Source organism: Oncorhynchus gorbuscha, linkage group LG14 (genome assembly GCF_021184085.1).
Source record: "Oncorhynchus gorbuscha isolate QuinsamMale2020 ecotype Even-year linkage group LG14, OgorEven_v1.0, whole genome shotgun sequence".
NCBI classification, from domain to species: domain Eukaryota; kingdom Metazoa; phylum Chordata; class Actinopteri; order Salmoniformes; family Salmonidae; genus Oncorhynchus; species Oncorhynchus gorbuscha.
In genome coordinates this window covers 29,989,793-30,006,835 of record NC_060186.1, presented here as the reverse complement: position 1 = coordinate 30,006,835, position 17,043 = coordinate 29,989,793, and the positions used below count along the sequence as shown (strand labels likewise).

Below are 17,043 nucleotides of genomic sequence, written 5' to 3'. Positions count from 1 at the left end.
CAGTTTTATTCACTGGTAATATATGCTTTTAAATAGCACCTTCGGTTTGAACGGGAATACCGGTATGCCCGGTAATTTCTTGGCTTTTCTCGGGAAGGAAAATTTGTAGATTCTCTGGAAAATATTATACTCCGACACACACAAACACATGGTTACCTTGGCAACATAATATGTTATACAGGCTATCATGTGCAGGAGAGACTCTGAGGTGGTGGCTGAGCGTTTTTGTTTGACAACTCCTGAGATCTCTGTCAGCACCGCCAGGCACTTCATCAGCACCTGGAAGAGACATACATACTGTTTACACCCACATTTACAAGATCAGCACAGCAATGTGATAATCATAATAGTAAAGCAATCATTTACAAACAATAAGCAACATTTTTCCAAAAACAATTAAAAATCATGCTAAATGGAGAATCTACATCGAAGGTTCTTAGACATACACCAATAGGCTTAATCTGGGTCCAGGAAACAGTCATTCAGACCCAAGAGTCAATCAGGAGCTCAGTAGGTTTATTGTACCTTACCTGTACAACAGGCTCTGCTGGGATTTGGTGAAACATGAGCGGGGCCAGCAGGCCATAACACCCCACCACAGCCTGCAGGGCAGCGCTGCTGTCATTCAGCCAGAGAGCCAGGTCTATGGCCACCAGCATCCGCTCACACTCTGCCAACCTGGCCTCCTGAAGGGGTTAAAAGTAAACACAGCTGCCATCATATCACCCTCTCTAACATCTCTCACTGTCATGCTTGGTTCTCTCTCAGAGTCACATATATTACATTCTGAAAAATCCAAATTCCACATGTGACTCCCACGCAGGAACTTTCCCTTTTTCTTATGACGCACCAAGTAAAATAAACAAATGTCCTTACCCAGAGCCCAGTTTACAGCCATGACCATAAAGGAGCCATCCATTTAGGAAACAGTGCCTTAGTGTACTTACCTGTCCCCAAATGAGTGGTCCCCCGTCACTGAGGGTGTCACAGAACAGCGCACCCTCCTGGATGTGGATCTCGGTCTGCATCAGGATGGAGGAGAGGAAGAGGTGGAGGAGGAGAGGAGAGGAGCGCTGCAGAGTCTCCAAACGCAGCCTGCAGAGGAGGAGGGAGAGAGGGGGGGGGGTTAGAAAACAAGAGGTAAATCGGGTGAAAGAGGGGATAGATTAACAAGAGCCATGACAGAAAGGAATATGAGGGAATAAATATCTCAAACAAACACATATCCTCAGTCAGAGTGTGTTGTCCTCACTTGGTCTGAGCTAGCCCCTCTAAAGTGGCCCCTGGCTCTTGAAGACCTTTAGGTTGGTTGAAGTGGCTCCACAGTTCACTGCAGGCTCTCTTGGCTAGAGCGTGTTGCCCTGTCTGGTACGCTGCCTGCATGGGACACAACACAGACAGGGAGAGAGGGTCCTACAGTCACCAGATTATACATAGAGGAACCCACACACACTAAATAAATCGGTGACCTTATATATGGCCGAATCCTAACGTGAGATGTGTGTGTAGCTATAACCCAAACTTTCTAACTAGTCTTTGATTGACAAACACAGCTACAGGATTTGAATATCATGCTACATGATAAGTCTTTGAGGTGTGAGTGTTAGGATTCCTTTCACAGTACCTGTGCCAGGTGTGCCCAGGTGGTGAGCAGTGGCAGAGGCAAGGAGGCTAGCAGAGGCCTGGTTGTCTCTCCAATGGCATTGCCCACCAGTTTACCCCCGGCGTTGTAGGCTGCTACAGCGAACACATACTTCTGGTTCGGCTCCAAGCAGTCAACTCGTAGCAGTCGCTCCCCTGATGCAGGAACCTGGGCAGAAACACAGGGACAGAGAGTTTATGAAAAATCTAGCCATTGAAATTGAATAAAAATCTATTCAATCTATTTCTATGAATCTAGCTAGGCCAACCATGAGTACAGATGTCTTGGGAATAATTAGTGGTGGCCAATTCTCCCTCTAAGCTGCATATATTGCCATATATGGATCTGTCATTCACTTTGAACTGGACTATGTTTACAGCATGAGCAGTCGTTAGTAGAAGTGATTATTTTGAGATCAAAGTGAGAGCTGCATGTAGCCACCTGTGCACATTTGTTCATATTCTTTGCTAGTTAGTGAGTTATTAGCCCAGTTATAGCTAATTTCTAGCCAACAATGGGGGAGTGGTTGCTTCCTATAAGACATCTTTGAAAAGCAAGTCAGGTGAAGAGTTTTTTTTATGTCTTAAATGGGAAGTGTTGTATTTTGAGACGGCTATGTAGCCAATAGGCAGATTGCAGCATAATTTGTCTGACTTTCTGTAATAATGGGAATAATAATTCATTACATTTTGTAAGGTGGTTTCTTTCATCAAACAATAAAACATTTTCAGTCACCTCTTTGTCTGAAGGACAAGTGGATAAACAGGTTCATGTCAAGTCCTGCATGTTTTTGTTTTTTTCAAAAGTCTCATGTAATGTAGGCCTACATTGAACACTACACATGTGCTGCTACTGTAGCATTGTTTCTGATGGTAGGCCACTCTGGTAGGCCAACATTATGATCAAATAGCCACAGTAGGCTACTTGGCCACTTTTAAAAACACCCTTTAAAGCGGGTACAGCCTCAGTGTTCACAGTAAACATGCGGCAATAATTTTTACAACGTTCAAGTTTGCACTCTGCAGACCTGAAATTTGTCCAGTGCTGAAAACAAATTGAGGAAACATTGGTGGGGCTGCATTGAAAAGCAACAGAACTGTAATACATACCCATGGCCATATAAAATGTGTACCTGAAGAGGGCAGCAGACAAGGTGAGAACTTGCTGTGGTAGGTGTCAGTAGACATTATGTAGAGTAACTTACCTCGTCTCCAGTGCCCACCAGGTTGCTGTCTCCTAGTCTGACTTTCAGGTTGATTCCCTCAGCCTCACGTGCATAGATATGGTACCAACACACCTGCACCACACAGTGGAGAGACAACATGCTACTGTCTATATAATATGATACTATCCTTATAATATATAATACTATCCTTACAGTAAAACACTATCATATGAATCCCTAAAATAGCACCCACAAAGACATACAGTATGACATACAGTATGTCATTCTTCCCAGATACAGTATGAGTAAAATAGCACCCACAAAGACATACAGTAGGTAATTCCTCCCAGATACAGTATGAGAGTAGCATGAGAACACTACTGCCCCTACTTCAGACTGTACTTAGAGTGACAGTTGCTCTGGATATGATCCTCATGATCCCAATCATAATGATCACCATCCTCATACTGTAAGCTACACACTGACTGATCCAGACAGGAGTGTCTCCTTATTGTAGACATCCTATCACCTGTTCCTCCAGGGCGTAGGGTGCAGGGGTGAAGGTCATGGAGTGGTAGGTACGGGACAGGAGGATAGGGGAAGGAGGAGGTCTAGTGTTTCGCTCCTCCTCTCCTCCTCTCTCCTTCCTCTCTGACGGACCAGAGGAGCTGAATAGCTTCCTCTCCTCCACCTCTGCCTTCTCTATCAAGACAACAGCCTCCTGTGACCAACACATGGAGGATACAAGGAATGGGTGAAAACCTCAATGGTGGGCAAACCTCAAGTATGGCTAGCAGAACTAGCTATTTATTGTGTATACCAAAAGGCATTAGTCATTCTCTTGTAATGTACATATCAACGTGACGGACAAGCGAAGCATTTTTATAGAATGGCATTTGTGATATAATGTGTCTCCAATCATAATGTGTCATATCGACAGTAAGACTAGCTGTTGCCATTGGCATCGGCTAATGGGGATCCTAATAAATCAAATCAAAATCAACATGATATTCAATTGACATTTTCAGTGTCTTTACCTCTAGCAGTCTCTTGGTGGCGCTGCTGTTCTGATCCTTCCTGTGGGACAGCAGAGCCTTCTGGACCAGGAACAGAGCTATGGAGATCGTATTCTTTCTGATCCGCTCCAGAAGCACCGACTCTGTAAACAGAGGTTTTAGGGACCACACAATCATTATCACAATAATTGGCAATAGCTTCTGTTTATAACTAATGCATTACCTAAATACTGATTCATGACGTAATCAAACTTAAGCACAATATCAGCTTGAAATACACAACTGCTTGTGTCAAAGATGAGAACCTGATGCAGCCATGTAAAGTATGGAGTGCAGGGCCATGGTTAAGGGCTCTCAGTCTCACCTCCTCTGGCTCTGTTAGCCATGGTCTCAGGTATGTCCACACCACCAGGGGGCCTCATAGATCTCCTACTGTCACCAGCATGCTGCTGCAGCTCAGCTAAGGGAAGGGACACAACACAGCACAGCACAGCATACAGAGTGGATGGGTCGAGGGGAAGTGAGGATGGCAGATTTGAGATGATGAGCACGACAATAACTCTTAAGAAGAGGGGGTCTTGGAAAAGCAGGAAATCCTGATTAATCTGGTGGGAAAAAATCACAGAAAAGCATTCTGGGATGGTGGAGGACTATCTGTCTGGAGGCCTTGCTGACATACCTGGGCAGGTGTTGAGCAGCTTGAGGGAGACTCTGTGCTGGACAGACAGCAGTTCCAGATGCAGGTCCATGGGGACCAGAGAGAGAGAGAGAGACAGGGAGGGACTCTTCACCCCCTCTCCCTCTCCTCCTTCTGCAGGGGAATGCATGGCTGGCCCAGCAAACTTCTGTAAATAGAGAATGATGTGTGGTGACAGACCTGGGCCAAAATAGCTGTCATCTCGGAGGTGGTTGTGTAGAGTCTTGCACAATGCAAAGCACCTAGTGAAAAGCACTAGTCTAGCAATGCAATAATACATTATCATCCTTACTATCAGGTAGTAGTCTACCCACAGTGGTGAAAACGTGCTTGAGTGATTACATTTATAACATATATTTTACCAAGACAAATATGATTATTCATGTTCTAATTGTTCAGGGTTTTTTTCTCTAACATTTCATTAACAGTATATCAAAAAAGTTGGATTTCGTAACCCAATACATCCGATAATAAGCACCAAGTTCTGTTCACAGAGCGGTGGGTGCATCTTGCTCGCCTCAACTTTTGAGGATTTTACATGTTGTGGTGGTCGTCTTCATAGCTGTTTCCGATGGTTGCAAAAAGGTCAATTAGCATGACACAAGCTGAATTAAACATAAAAGGCTTTGAGAAAAAAAAGCTTGGGGCAAGCTCAGTGCTCATTTGACATTTTACATTGATAAGCTTGTTTTTGTGAGAAATCTTTGAAAAATAACAGGAATTTCGGATGAATAAGAAGCGCATACACTGAGTATACCAAATATTAGGAAAATATTCCAAATATAAATCATATCAAATCAACTTTTATTTGTCACATACACATGGTTAGCAGATGTTAATGCGAGTGTAGCGAAATGCTTGTGCTTCTAGTTCCGACAATGCAGTAATAACCAACAAGTAATCTAACTAACAATTCCAAAACTACTGTCTTATACACAGTGTAAGGGGATAAAGAATATTTACATAAAGATATATGAATGAGTGATGGTGCAGAGCAGCATAGGCAAGATACAGTAGATGATATCGAGTACAGTATATACATATGAGATGAGTATGTAAACAAAGTGGCATAGTTAGTGGCTAGTGATACATGTATTACATAAGGATGCAGTCGATGATATAGGGTACAGTATATACGTATGCATATGAGATGAATAATGTAGGGTATGTAACATTATATTAGGTAGCATTGTTTAAAGTGGCTAGTGATATATTTTACATCATTTCCCATCAATTCCCATTATTAAAGTGGCTGGAGTTGAGTCAGTGTCAGTGTGTTGGCAGCAGCCACTCAATGTTAGTGGTGGCTGTTTAACAGTCTGATGGCCTTGAGATAGAAGCTGTTTTTCAGTCTCTCGGTCCCAGCTTTGATGCACCTGTACTGACCTCGCCTTCTGGATGATAGCGGGGTGAACAGGCAGTGGCTCGGGTGGTTGTTGTCCTTGATGATCTTAATGGCCTTCCTGTGACATCGGGTGGTGTAGGTGTCCTGGAGGGCAGGTAGTTTGCCCCCGGTGATGCGTTGTGCAGACCTCACTACCCTCTGGAGAGCCTTACGGTTGTGGGCGGAGCAGTTGCCGTACCAGGCGGTGATACAGCCTGCCCGGATGCTCTTGATTTTGCATCTGTAGAAGTTTGTGAGTGCTTTTGGTGACAAGCCAAATTTCTTCAGCCTCCTGAGGTTGAAGAGGCGCTGCTGCGCCTTCTTCACGATGCTGTCTGTGTGAGTGGACCAATTCAGTTTGTCTGTGATGTGGATGCCGAGGAACTTAAAACTTACTACCCTCTCCACTACTGTTCCATCGATGTCTCTGCTGTTTCCTGAAGTCCACAATCATCTCCTTAGTTTTGTTGACGTTGAGTGTGAGGTTATTTTCCTGACACCACACTCCGAGGGCCCTCACCTCCTCCCTGTAGGCCGTCTCAAGCCTACCACTGTTGTGTCGTCCGCAAACTTGATGATTGAGTTGGAGGCGTGTGTGGCCACGCAGTCGTGGGTGAACAGGGAGTACAGGAGAGGGCTCAGAACGCACCCTTGTGGGGCCCCAGTGTTGAGGATCAGCGGGGTGGAGATGTTGTTGCCTACCCTCACCACCTGGGGGCGGCCCGTCAGGAAGTCCAGTACCCAGTTGCACAGGGCGGGGTCGAGACCCAGGGTCTCGAGCTTGATGACGAGCTTGGAGGGTACTATGGTGTTGAATGCCGAGCTGTAGTCGATGAACAGCATTCTCACATAGGTATTCCTCTTGTCCAGATGGGTTAGGGCAGTGTGCAGTGTGGTTGAGATTGCATCGTCTGTGGACCTATTTGGGCAGTAAGCAAATTGGAGTGGGTCGTCAGGTAGGGTGGAGGTGATATGGTCCTTGACTAGTCTCTCAAAGCACTTTATGATGACGGAAGTGAGTGCTACGGGGCAGTAGTCGTTTAGCTCAGTTACCTTAGCTTTCTTGGGAACAGGAACAATGGTGGCCCTCTTGAAGCATGTGGGAACAGCAGACTGGTATAGGGATTGATTGAATATGTCCGTAAACACACCGGCCAGCTGGTCTGCGCATGCTCTGAGGGCGAGGCTAGGGATGCCGTCTGGGCCTGCAGAATTGCGAGGGTTAACACGTTTAAATGTTTTACTCACCTCGGCTGCAGTGAAGGAGAGTCCGCATGTTTTCGTTGCAGGCTGTGTCAGTGGCACTGTATTGTCCTCAAAGCGGGCAAAAAAGTTATTTAGTCTGCCTGGGAGCAAGACATCCTGATCCGTGACTGGGCTGGTTTTCTTCTTGTAGTCCGTGATTGATTGTAGACCCTGCCACATACCTCTTGTGTCTGAGCCGTTGAATTGAGATTCTACTTTGTCTCTATACTGACGCTTAGCTTGTTTGATAGCCTTGTGGAGGGAATAGCTGCACTGTTTGTATTCGGTCATGTTACCAGTCACCTTGGCCTGATTAAAAGCAGTGGTTTGCGCTTTCAGTTTCACGCGAATGTTTTAATCGTTGCAATGGGAACGACATCGTCAACGCACGTTCTCATGAACTCGCACACCGAATCAGCGTATTCATCAATGTTGTTATCTGACGCAATACGAAACATATCCCAGTCTACGTGATGGAAGCAGTCTTGGAGTGTGGAATCAGCTTGGTCGGACCAGCGTTGGACAGACCTCAGCGTGGGAGCTACTTGTTTTAGTTTCTGTCTGTAGGCAGGGATCAACAAAATGGAGTCGTGGTCAGCTTTTCCGAAAGGAGGGCGGGGCAGGGCCTTATATGCGGCACGGAAGTTAGAGTAACAATGATCCAAGGTTTTTCCAGCCCTGGTTGCGCAATCGATATGCTGATACAATTTAGGGAGTCTTGTTTTCAGATTAGCCTTGCTAAAATCCCCAGCTACAATGAATGCAGCCTCAGGATGTGTGGATTCCAGTTTGCAAAGAGTCAAATAAAGATCGTTCAGAGCCATTGATGTGTCTGCTTGGGGGGGAATATATACGGCTGTGATTATAATCGAAGAGAATTCTCTTGGTAGATAATGATTGTGAGGAATTCTAAATCAGGTGAACAGAAGGATTTGAGTTCCTGTATGTTTCTTTGATAACACCACGTCTCGTTAGCCATAAGGCATACGCCCCCGCCCCTCTTCTTACCAGAAAGATGTTTGTTTCTGTCGGCGCGATGCGTGGAGAAACCCGCTGGCTGCACCGCCTCCGATAGCGTCTCTCCAGTGAGCCAAGTTTCCGTGAAGCAAAGAACGTTACAGTCTCTGATGTCCCTCTGGAATGCTACCCTTGCTCGGATTTCATCAACCTTGTTGTCAAGAGACTGGACATTGGCGAGAAGAATGCTAGGGAGTGGTGCACGATGTGCCCGTCTCCGGAGTCTGACCAGAAGACCGCCTCGTTTCCCTCTTTTACGGAGTCGTTTTTTGGGGGGGTCGCCGACTGGTGTCCATTCCGTTGTCCTGGTTGAAAGGCAGAACACAGGATCCGCGTCGCAAAAATCATATTCTTGGTCGTACTGATGGTGAGTTAACGCTGATCTTATATTCAGTAGTTCTTCTCGACTGTACGTAATGAAACCTAAGATGACCTGGGGTACTAATGTAAGAAATAACATGTAAAAAAACTAAAAACTGCATAGTTTCCTAGGAACGCGAAGCGAGGCGGCCATCTCTGTCGGCGCCGGAAAGAGTTGCGATCTCCGATTTCCCTGTACTGCCCTCAGAGCGAGTGGTCGCATCTGCACGTCGCTCCAACGGGTAGTATAACTTTTTCATTATATTTCATTATATCACAACGGTTTGATTTGTCTTATCTTAGCAATTTCTTCTCAGCTAGCTACATAGCCGTCTTTGTATCAAAGATAATTGCGTAATTATCGTATTTCGCCGTCCTAACGTAGTCTTCACTAGCCAGCTAGCTAACGTCCACTGATTAGCTGCACTGGAGAAACTGTTACACTCAACTGAACGACTTGATTAGTTTAGTGTTAGCTAGCTACATAGCTGTCTTTGCTGTCTTCGTATCATCGTATCATCGTATCCAAGATAATTGTGTTGTTTAGGTTTAGAGTGTGTAGTCTTAGAGTGATTATCTTAATTTACCGAGGTTAACTAGCCAGCTATTTGTCGTCCTTAACGTAGGTGACTCTGCTAGCTAGCCAACAGCTAGCCAACGCTAGCCAACGTCTTCTGTATAGAACTCAACTACCCGGTCGCATTCACAGGTTGTATCACATTTTCACTTCATTTTCATTACAGTACAACGGTTTGATTTGTTTGATCGTAGCTAGCTACTTAGCTAGCTACATAGCCGTCTTTGTATCAAAGATAATTGTGTAGTCTAGAGCGATTTTCTAGGTTCGCTAGCCATCTATTGTCGTTCTTTTAACGCAACGTAACGTAAACAACACTGCTAGCTAGCCTGCTAGCCCCCGAATAGCAACACTGCAGAAACTATTACACTCAACGGAACGACTTGATTAGTGTAGTGTCAACAACGCAGCCACTGCCAGCTAGCCTACTTCAGCAGTACTGTATCATTTTAATCATTTTAGTCAATAAGATTCTTGCTACGTAGCTTAACTTTCTGAACATTCGAGACGTGTAGTCCACTTGTCATTCCAATCTCCTTTGCATTAGCGTAGCCTCTTCTGTAGCCTGTCAACTATGTGTCGGTTTATCCCTGTTCTCTCCTCTCTGCACAGACCATACAAACGCTCCTCACCGCGTGGCCGCGGCCACCCTACTCTGGTGGTCCCAGCGCGCACGACCCACGTGGAGTTCCAGGTCTCCGGTAGCCTCTGGAACTGCCAATCTGCGGTCAACAAGGCAGAGTTCATCTCAGCCCATGCCTCCCTCCAGTCCCTCGACTTCTTGGCCCTGACGGAAACATGGATCACCACAGACAACACTGCTACTCCTACTGCTCTCTCTTCGTCCGCCCACGTGTTCTCGCACACCCCGAGAGCGTCTGGTCAGCGGGGTGGTGGCACCGGGATCCTCATCTCTCCCAAGTGGTCATTCTCTCTTTCTCCCCTTACCCATCTGTCTATCGCCTCCTTTGAATTCCATGCTGTCACAGTTACTAGCCCTTTCAAGCTTAACATCCTTATCATTTATCGCCCTCCAGGTTCCCTCGGAGAGTTCATCAATGAGCTTGATGCCTTGATAAGCTCCTTTCCTGAGGACGGCTCACCTCTCACAGTTCTGGGCGACTTTAACCTCCCCACGTCTACCTTTGACTCTTTCCTCTCTGCCTCCTTCTTTCCACTCCTCTCCTCTTTTGACCTCACCCTCTCACCTTCCCCCTACTCACAAGGCAGGCAATACGCTCGACCTCATCTTTACTAGATGCTGTTCTTCCACTAACCTCATTGCAACTCCCCTCCAAGTCTCCGACCACTGCCTTGTATCCTTTTCCCTCTCGCTCTCATCCAACACCTCCCACACTGCCCCTACTCGGATGGTATCGCGCCGTCCCAACCTTCGCTCTCTCTCCCCCGCTACTCTCTCCTCTTCCATCCTATCATCTCTTCCCTCCGCTCAAACCTTCTCCCACCTATCTCCTGATTCTGCCTCCTCAACCCTCCTCTCCTCCCTCTCTGCATCCCTTGACTCTCTATGTCCCCTATCCTCCAGGCCGGCTCGGTCCTCCCCTCCCGCTCCGTGGCTCGATGACTCATTGCGAGCTCACAGAACAGGGCTCCGGGCAGCCGAGCGGAAATGGAGGAAAACTCGCCTCCCTGCGGACCTGGCATCCTTTCACTCCCTCCTCTCTACATTTTCCTCCTCTGTCTCTGCTGCTAAAGCCACTTTCTACCACGCTAAATTCCAAGCTGCTGCCTCTAACCCTAGGAAGCTCTTTGCCACCTTCTCCTCCCTCCTGAATCCTCCGCCCCCTCCCCCCTCCTCCCTCTCTGCAGATGACTTCGTCAACCATTTTGAAAAGAAGGTCGACGACATCCGATCCTCGTTTGCTAAGTCAAACGACACTGCTGGTTCTGCTCACACTGCCCTACCCTGTGCTCTGACCTCTTTCTCCCCTCTCTCTCCAGATGAAATCTCGCGTCTTGTGACGGCCGGCCGCCCAACAACCTGCCCGCTTGACCCTATCCCCTCCTCTCTTCTCCAGACCATTTCCGGAGACCTTCTCCCTTACCTCACCTCGCTCATCAACTCATCCCTGACCGTTGGCTACGTCCCTTCCGTCTTCAAGAGAGCGAGAGTTGCACCCCTTCTGAAAAAACCTACACTCGATCCCTCCGATGTCAACAATTACAGACCAGTATCCCTTCTTTCTTTTCTCTCCAAAACTCTTGAACGTGCTGTCCTTGGCCAGCTCTCCCGCTATCTCTCTCTGAATGACCTTCTTGATCCAAATCAGTCAGGTTTCAAGACTAGTCATTCAACTGAGACTGCTCTCCTCTGTATCACGGAGGCGCTCCGCACTGCTAAAGCTAACTCTCTCTCCTCTGCTCTCATCCTTCTAGATCTATCGGCTGCCTTCGATACTGTGAACCATCAGATCCTCCTCTCCACCCTCTCCGAGTTGGGCATCTCCGGCGCGGCCCACGCTTGGATTGCGTCCTACCTGACAGGTCGCTCCTACCAGGTGGCGTGGCGAGAATCTGTCTCCTCACCACGCGCTCTCACCACTGGTGTCCCCCAGGGCTCTGTTCTTGGCCCTCTCCTATTCTCGCTATACACCAAGTCACTTGGCTCTGTCATAACCTCACATGGTCTCTCTTATCATTGCTATGCAGACGACACACAATTAATCTTCTCCTTTCCCCCTTCTGATGACCAGGTGGCGAATCGCATCTCTGCATGTCTGGCAGACATATCAGTGTGGATGACGGATCACCACCTCAAGCTGAACCTCGGCAAGACGGAGCTGCTCTTCCTCCCGGGAAGGACTGCCCGTTCCATGATCTCGCCATCACGGTTGACAACTCCATTGTGTCCTCCTCCCAGAGCGCCAAGAACCTTGGCGTGATCCTGGACAACACCCTGTCGTTCTCAACTAACATCAAGGCGGTGGCCCGTTCCTGTAGGTTCATGCTCTACAACATCCGCAGAGTACGACCCTGCCTCACACAGGAAGCGGCGCAGGTCCTAATCCAGGCACTTGTCATCTCCCGTCTGGATTACTGCAACTCGCTGTTGGCTGGGCTCCCTGCCTGTGCCATTAAACCCCTTCAACTCATCCAGAACGCCGCAGCCCGTCTGGTGTTCAACCTTCCCAAGTTCTCTCACGTCACCCCGCTCCTCCGTTCTCTCCACTGGCTTCCAGTTGAAGCTCGCATCCGCTACAAGACCATGGTGCTTGCCTACGGAGCTGTGAGGGGAACGGCACCTCAGTACCTCCAGGCTCTGATCAGGCCCTACACCCAAACAAGGGCACTGCGTTCATCCACCTCTGGCCTGCTCGCCTCCCTACCACTGAGGAAGTACAGCTCCCGCTCAGCCCAGTCAAAACTGTTCGCTGCCCTGGCCCCCCAATGGTGGAACAAACTCCCTCACGACGCCAGGACAGCGGAGTCAATCACCACCTTCCGGAGACACCTGAAACCCCACCTCTTTAAGGAATACCTAGGATAGGTTAAGTAATCCCTCTCACCCCACCCCCCCCTAAGTTTTAGATGCACTATTGTTAAGTGACTGTCCCACTGGATGTCATAAGGTGAATGCACCAATTTGTAAGTCGCTCTGGATAAGAGCGTCTGCTAAATGACTTAAATGTAAAATGTAAATGTAACAGCCTCAATTCGTCTGGGAATGGACTCTACAAGGAGTCGAAAGCATTCCACAGAGATGCTGGCTCAAGTTGGATCAATAATGGATCATAGTTTTCACCTGGTGAGTCTTTGTCATGGAAAGAGCAGGTGTCTTTAATGTTTGGTATACTCAGTGTTTACTAAAATATGAAAATACTACATGTCATGTCTAAAAATCGATATCTATCTTACTTCTATATTGTTTTATGTCCTGCGGACTCGAGAAGACAGATGACGAGTTCAATGGGAAAGTGAGCCTGTCAGGGAGCCTTCATTCTCGCACACAACCCAGCCTAGCTGATGTCAAAGCTGTTCCATCTTCCTTATTTTTGACCACTTTTTTTCTCTGGCCTCCATTGATTTAGTCACCCTAATTTTGGCCATCCTACAAGGGTAAAACAACAACAACAAAAAACTTTTAAACAGATTATGATAGAGACATGAGATTGGGACCATTGGTTTTCTTAGAGGATTATCTACACAATTAACATATTATTTTACCCATTGGTCAAAAAAAATGCTTTTGATTGGACACCCTACAGTTAGGTAGGAATATGGTATTTTTAGTGCTTCACACTTCAAGGTTCTTCAAGGGTTCTTGTTAAGGGTGTTGGGTCTATGTGGAACTCTAATGACTCAAAGAACCCTTTAAGCGCTTAAATTGTTCTTTGCAGTTCAGAAAATGGTTCTTTACTCTTTTAGTGATTAACATGTGGTGGCTTATTAGAATATTTTGGGGCGTGTTTTTGTATGTACAACCATGAGTGAGACGGTCATTCCAGTTTATCTGTTCTGTTGTGTTATGCCACAACATGCTAACTATGCACGCGGACAGTTATGGGGTCTGATTACAGACTAAAAGAAGAGCATTATTCCAATTAAGAAATGTTATTTAAATCCTTTATTGTTCAGTCACCATTTTCACTATTAAAGTAGATTAAATGAAATACAGTGGCTTGCGAAAGCATTTTTCCTATTTGTTGCCTTATAACCTGGAATTAAAATAGATTTTGGGGGGGTTGTATATCATTTCATTTACACAACATGCCTACCACTTTGAATGTGCTAAATATTTTTTATTTTGAAACAAACAAGAAATAAGACAAAAAAAAACAGAAAAGGTTAGCTTAAATAACTATTCACACCCCCAAAAGTCAAAACTTTGTAGAGCCACCTTTTGCAGCAATTACAGCTGCACGTCTCTTGGGGAATGTCTCTATAAGCTTGGCACATCTAGCCACTGGGATTTCTGCCCATTCTTCAAGGCAAAACTGCTGTTTGGATGGGTTGGATGAGTTCCGCTGGTGTACAGCAATCAATAAGTCATACCACAGATTTTTAATTGGATTCAGGTCTGGACTTTGACTAGGCCATTCCAAGACATTTAAACGTTTCCCCTTGAACCACTTTAGCAGTATGCTTAGGGTCATTGTCCTGCTGGAAGGTGAACCTTCGTCCCAGTCTCAAATCTCTGGAAGACTGAAACAGGTTTCCCTCAAGAATTTCAGTGTATTTAGCGCCATCCATCATTCCTTCAATTCTGACCAGTTTCCCAGTCCCTGCCGATGAAAAACATCCCCACAGCATGATGTTGCCACCACCATGCTTCATTGTGATGAGAGGTGTTGGGTTTGCAACAGACATAGGGTTTTCCTTGATCGCCAAAAAACTCAATTTTAGTCTCATCTGACCAGGGTAACTTCTTCCATAGGTTTGGGGAGTCTCCCACATGCCTTTTGGCGAACACCAACACTGCAATCTTCGCTGTGGAGCTTTGCAGCTCCTTCAGGGTTATCTTTGGTATCTTTGTTTCCTCTCCGATTAATGCCCTCCTTGCCTGGTCTGTGAGTTTTGGTGGGCGGCCCTCTCTTGGCACATTTGTTGTGGTGCCATATTCTTTCCATTTTGTAATAATGGATTTAATGGAGCTACGTGGGTTGTTCAAAGTTTCTGATATTTTTTTATAAACCAACCCTGATCGATACTTCTCCACAACGTTGTCCCTGACCTGTTTGGAGAGCTCCTTGGTCTTCATGGTGCCGCTTGCTTGGTGGTGCCCCTTGCTTAGAGGTGTTGCAGACTCTGGGGCCTTTCAAAACAGGTGTATACTGAGATCATGCGACAGATCATGTGACACTTAGATTGCACACAGGTGGACTTTATTTAACGAATTATGAAGGTAATTGGTCGCACCATATCTTATTTAGGGGCTTCATAAAAAAGGAGGTGAATACATAAGCACACACCACTTTTATTATTTTATTTTTTAGAATTGATTGAAATAAGTTTTTTTTTTTATTTAACTTCAGCAATTTGGACTATTTTGTTATTTGGACTATTAAGTACAAATAAAAATCTATTTAAATTACAGGTTGAAATGCAACAAAATAGGAAAAACGCCAAGGGGGATGAATACTTTTGCAAGGCACTGTATAGAGGAACATTTGGACACAAAGCAATATGGCTAACCATATAAAGAAAACAAAATGAGGAAACCTGTACGGTTCTTCAAAGGGTTTCTTTGTAAAAACTTTGAGAATGGCTCTTTATTAGAACCTTACGAAATGGTTCATCATAGCACCATAAAGATTCCATATACTGTAGAACCTTTTGAGCAGGGTTCTTTATACAACCTTTAAAAAATGATTATATAGGTTGTAATAATCTGATATTCGGTATTTCACCTGAGTGTCTATTCGATTAAAATGTGGTAAAAATATATACACAGTTCCAGTCAAAAGGTTGACACACCTACTCATTCAAGGGTTTTTCTTTATTTGTACTATTTTCTACATTGTATAATACTAGTGAATATATCAGCAACCAAAAAAGTGTTAAACATTCCTCTTGGCATTCTCTGAACCACCTTCACTCAACCACCTGGAATGCATTTCAATTAACAAGTGTGCCTTGTTAAAACTTAATTTGAATTTCTGTCCGCCTTAATGCGTTTGAGCCAATCAGTTGTGTTGTGACAAGGTAGGAGAGGTATACAGAAGATAGTCCTATTTGGTAAAAGACCAAGTTCATATTATGGCAAGAACAGCTCAATTAAGTAAAGAGAAACGACAGTCCATCATTTCTATAAGACATGAAGGTCAGTCAATACGGAAAATGTAAAGAACTTTGAGAATTGAATCGAGTGCAGTCGCAAAAACCATCAAGAACTATGATGAGACTGGCTCTCATGAGGACCGCCACAGCAAAGGAAAAAGTTCATTAGCGTCTTTGTGAGACGCAGAGGTGAACAGATGGTCTCCGCATGTGTGATTATGTTATGAGTGAGGACCCAAAAGCGACTTAACAGAAACTGAGTTTATTAATGTCCAAACAGGGAAAACATAAATCCTCAATCTTTACAGGAGATGTCCAAACAGGGAAAACATAAATCCTCTATTTGTAGAGGAGAATTGCAGGACTAGCGGCAACAGACTGCAGGTCCCTTCGGGTAGGCGCGGGCCGTAGAGGACAGAGACACCTGCTCACACGCAGTATCTGATGAAGAGGCAGCACACGACAGGACGGAACAAGGGCAAAGCAAACAAGAATCCGACAAGGACAGAAGCAGAAACAGAGAGAGAAATAGAGACTTAATCAGAGGCAAAAGAGGGGACAGGTGTGAGAGAGTAAACGAGGTCGTTAGGAGAATGAGGAACAGCTGGGAGCAGGAACGGAACGATAGAGAGAGAGAGAAAGTAACCTAATACGACCAGCAGGGGGAAACGAAGAGAAGAGAAAGCACAGGGACAAGACATGACAATACATGACAGTACCCCCCCCCACTCACCGAGCGCCTCCTGGCGCACTCGAGGAGGAAACCTGGTGGCAACGGAGGAAATCATCGATCAGCGAATGGTCCAGCACGTCCCGAGATGGAACCCAACTCCTTTCCTCAGGACCGTACCCCTCCCAATCCACTAGGTACTGATGACCACGTCACCGAGGACGCATGTCCATAATCTTCCGGACCCTGTAGATAGGTGCGCCCTCGACAAGGACGGGGGGGGGGGGGGGGGAGACGAACGGGGGGCGCGAAGAAAAGGCTTGACACAGGAGACATGGAAGACTGTGTGGACGCGACGAAGATGTCGCGGAAGAAGAAGTCGCACTGCGACAGGATTAACAATCTGAGAAATACGGAACGGACCAATGAACCGCGGGGTCAATTTGCGAGAAGCTGTCGTAAGGGGAAGGTTACGAGTGGAGAGCCATACTCTCTGAACGCGACAATACCTAGGACTCTTAGTCCTACGCTT

The 17,043-nt window shown here is 46.1% G+C and overlaps 1 protein-coding gene across 4 annotated transcripts in view; it reads right to left on the bottom strand.

Annotated features, from left to right (window-relative positions):
• cfap54 (cilia and flagella associated protein 54) overlaps positions 1-17,043 on the bottom strand; it is a 149,453-nt gene that overhangs the window by 93,470 nt on the left and 38,940 nt on the right. For 3 of the 4 annotated variants that reach the window (XM_046297739.1, XM_046297740.1, XM_046297741.1), the window contains exons 16-25: positions 4,503-4,668; positions 4,188-4,283; positions 3,845-3,966; positions 3,337-3,528; positions 2,847-2,939; positions 1,625-1,810; positions 1,253-1,377; positions 948-1,095; positions 531-686; positions 157-279 (exon numbers count right to left, since the gene is read on the bottom strand). In XM_046297739.1, coding sequence (XP_046153695.1) covers positions 157-279; positions 531-686; positions 948-1,095; positions 1,253-1,377; positions 1,625-1,810; positions 2,847-2,939; positions 3,337-3,528; positions 3,845-3,966; positions 4,188-4,283; positions 4,503-4,668 — 1,407 coding nt within the window. The remainder of the gene's footprint in view (positions 1-156; positions 280-530; positions 687-947; positions 1,096-1,252; positions 1,378-1,624; positions 1,811-2,846; positions 2,940-3,336; positions 3,529-3,844; positions 3,967-4,187; positions 4,284-4,502; positions 4,669-17,043) is intronic. The other variant, XM_046297742.1, reaches the window with a different exon arrangement.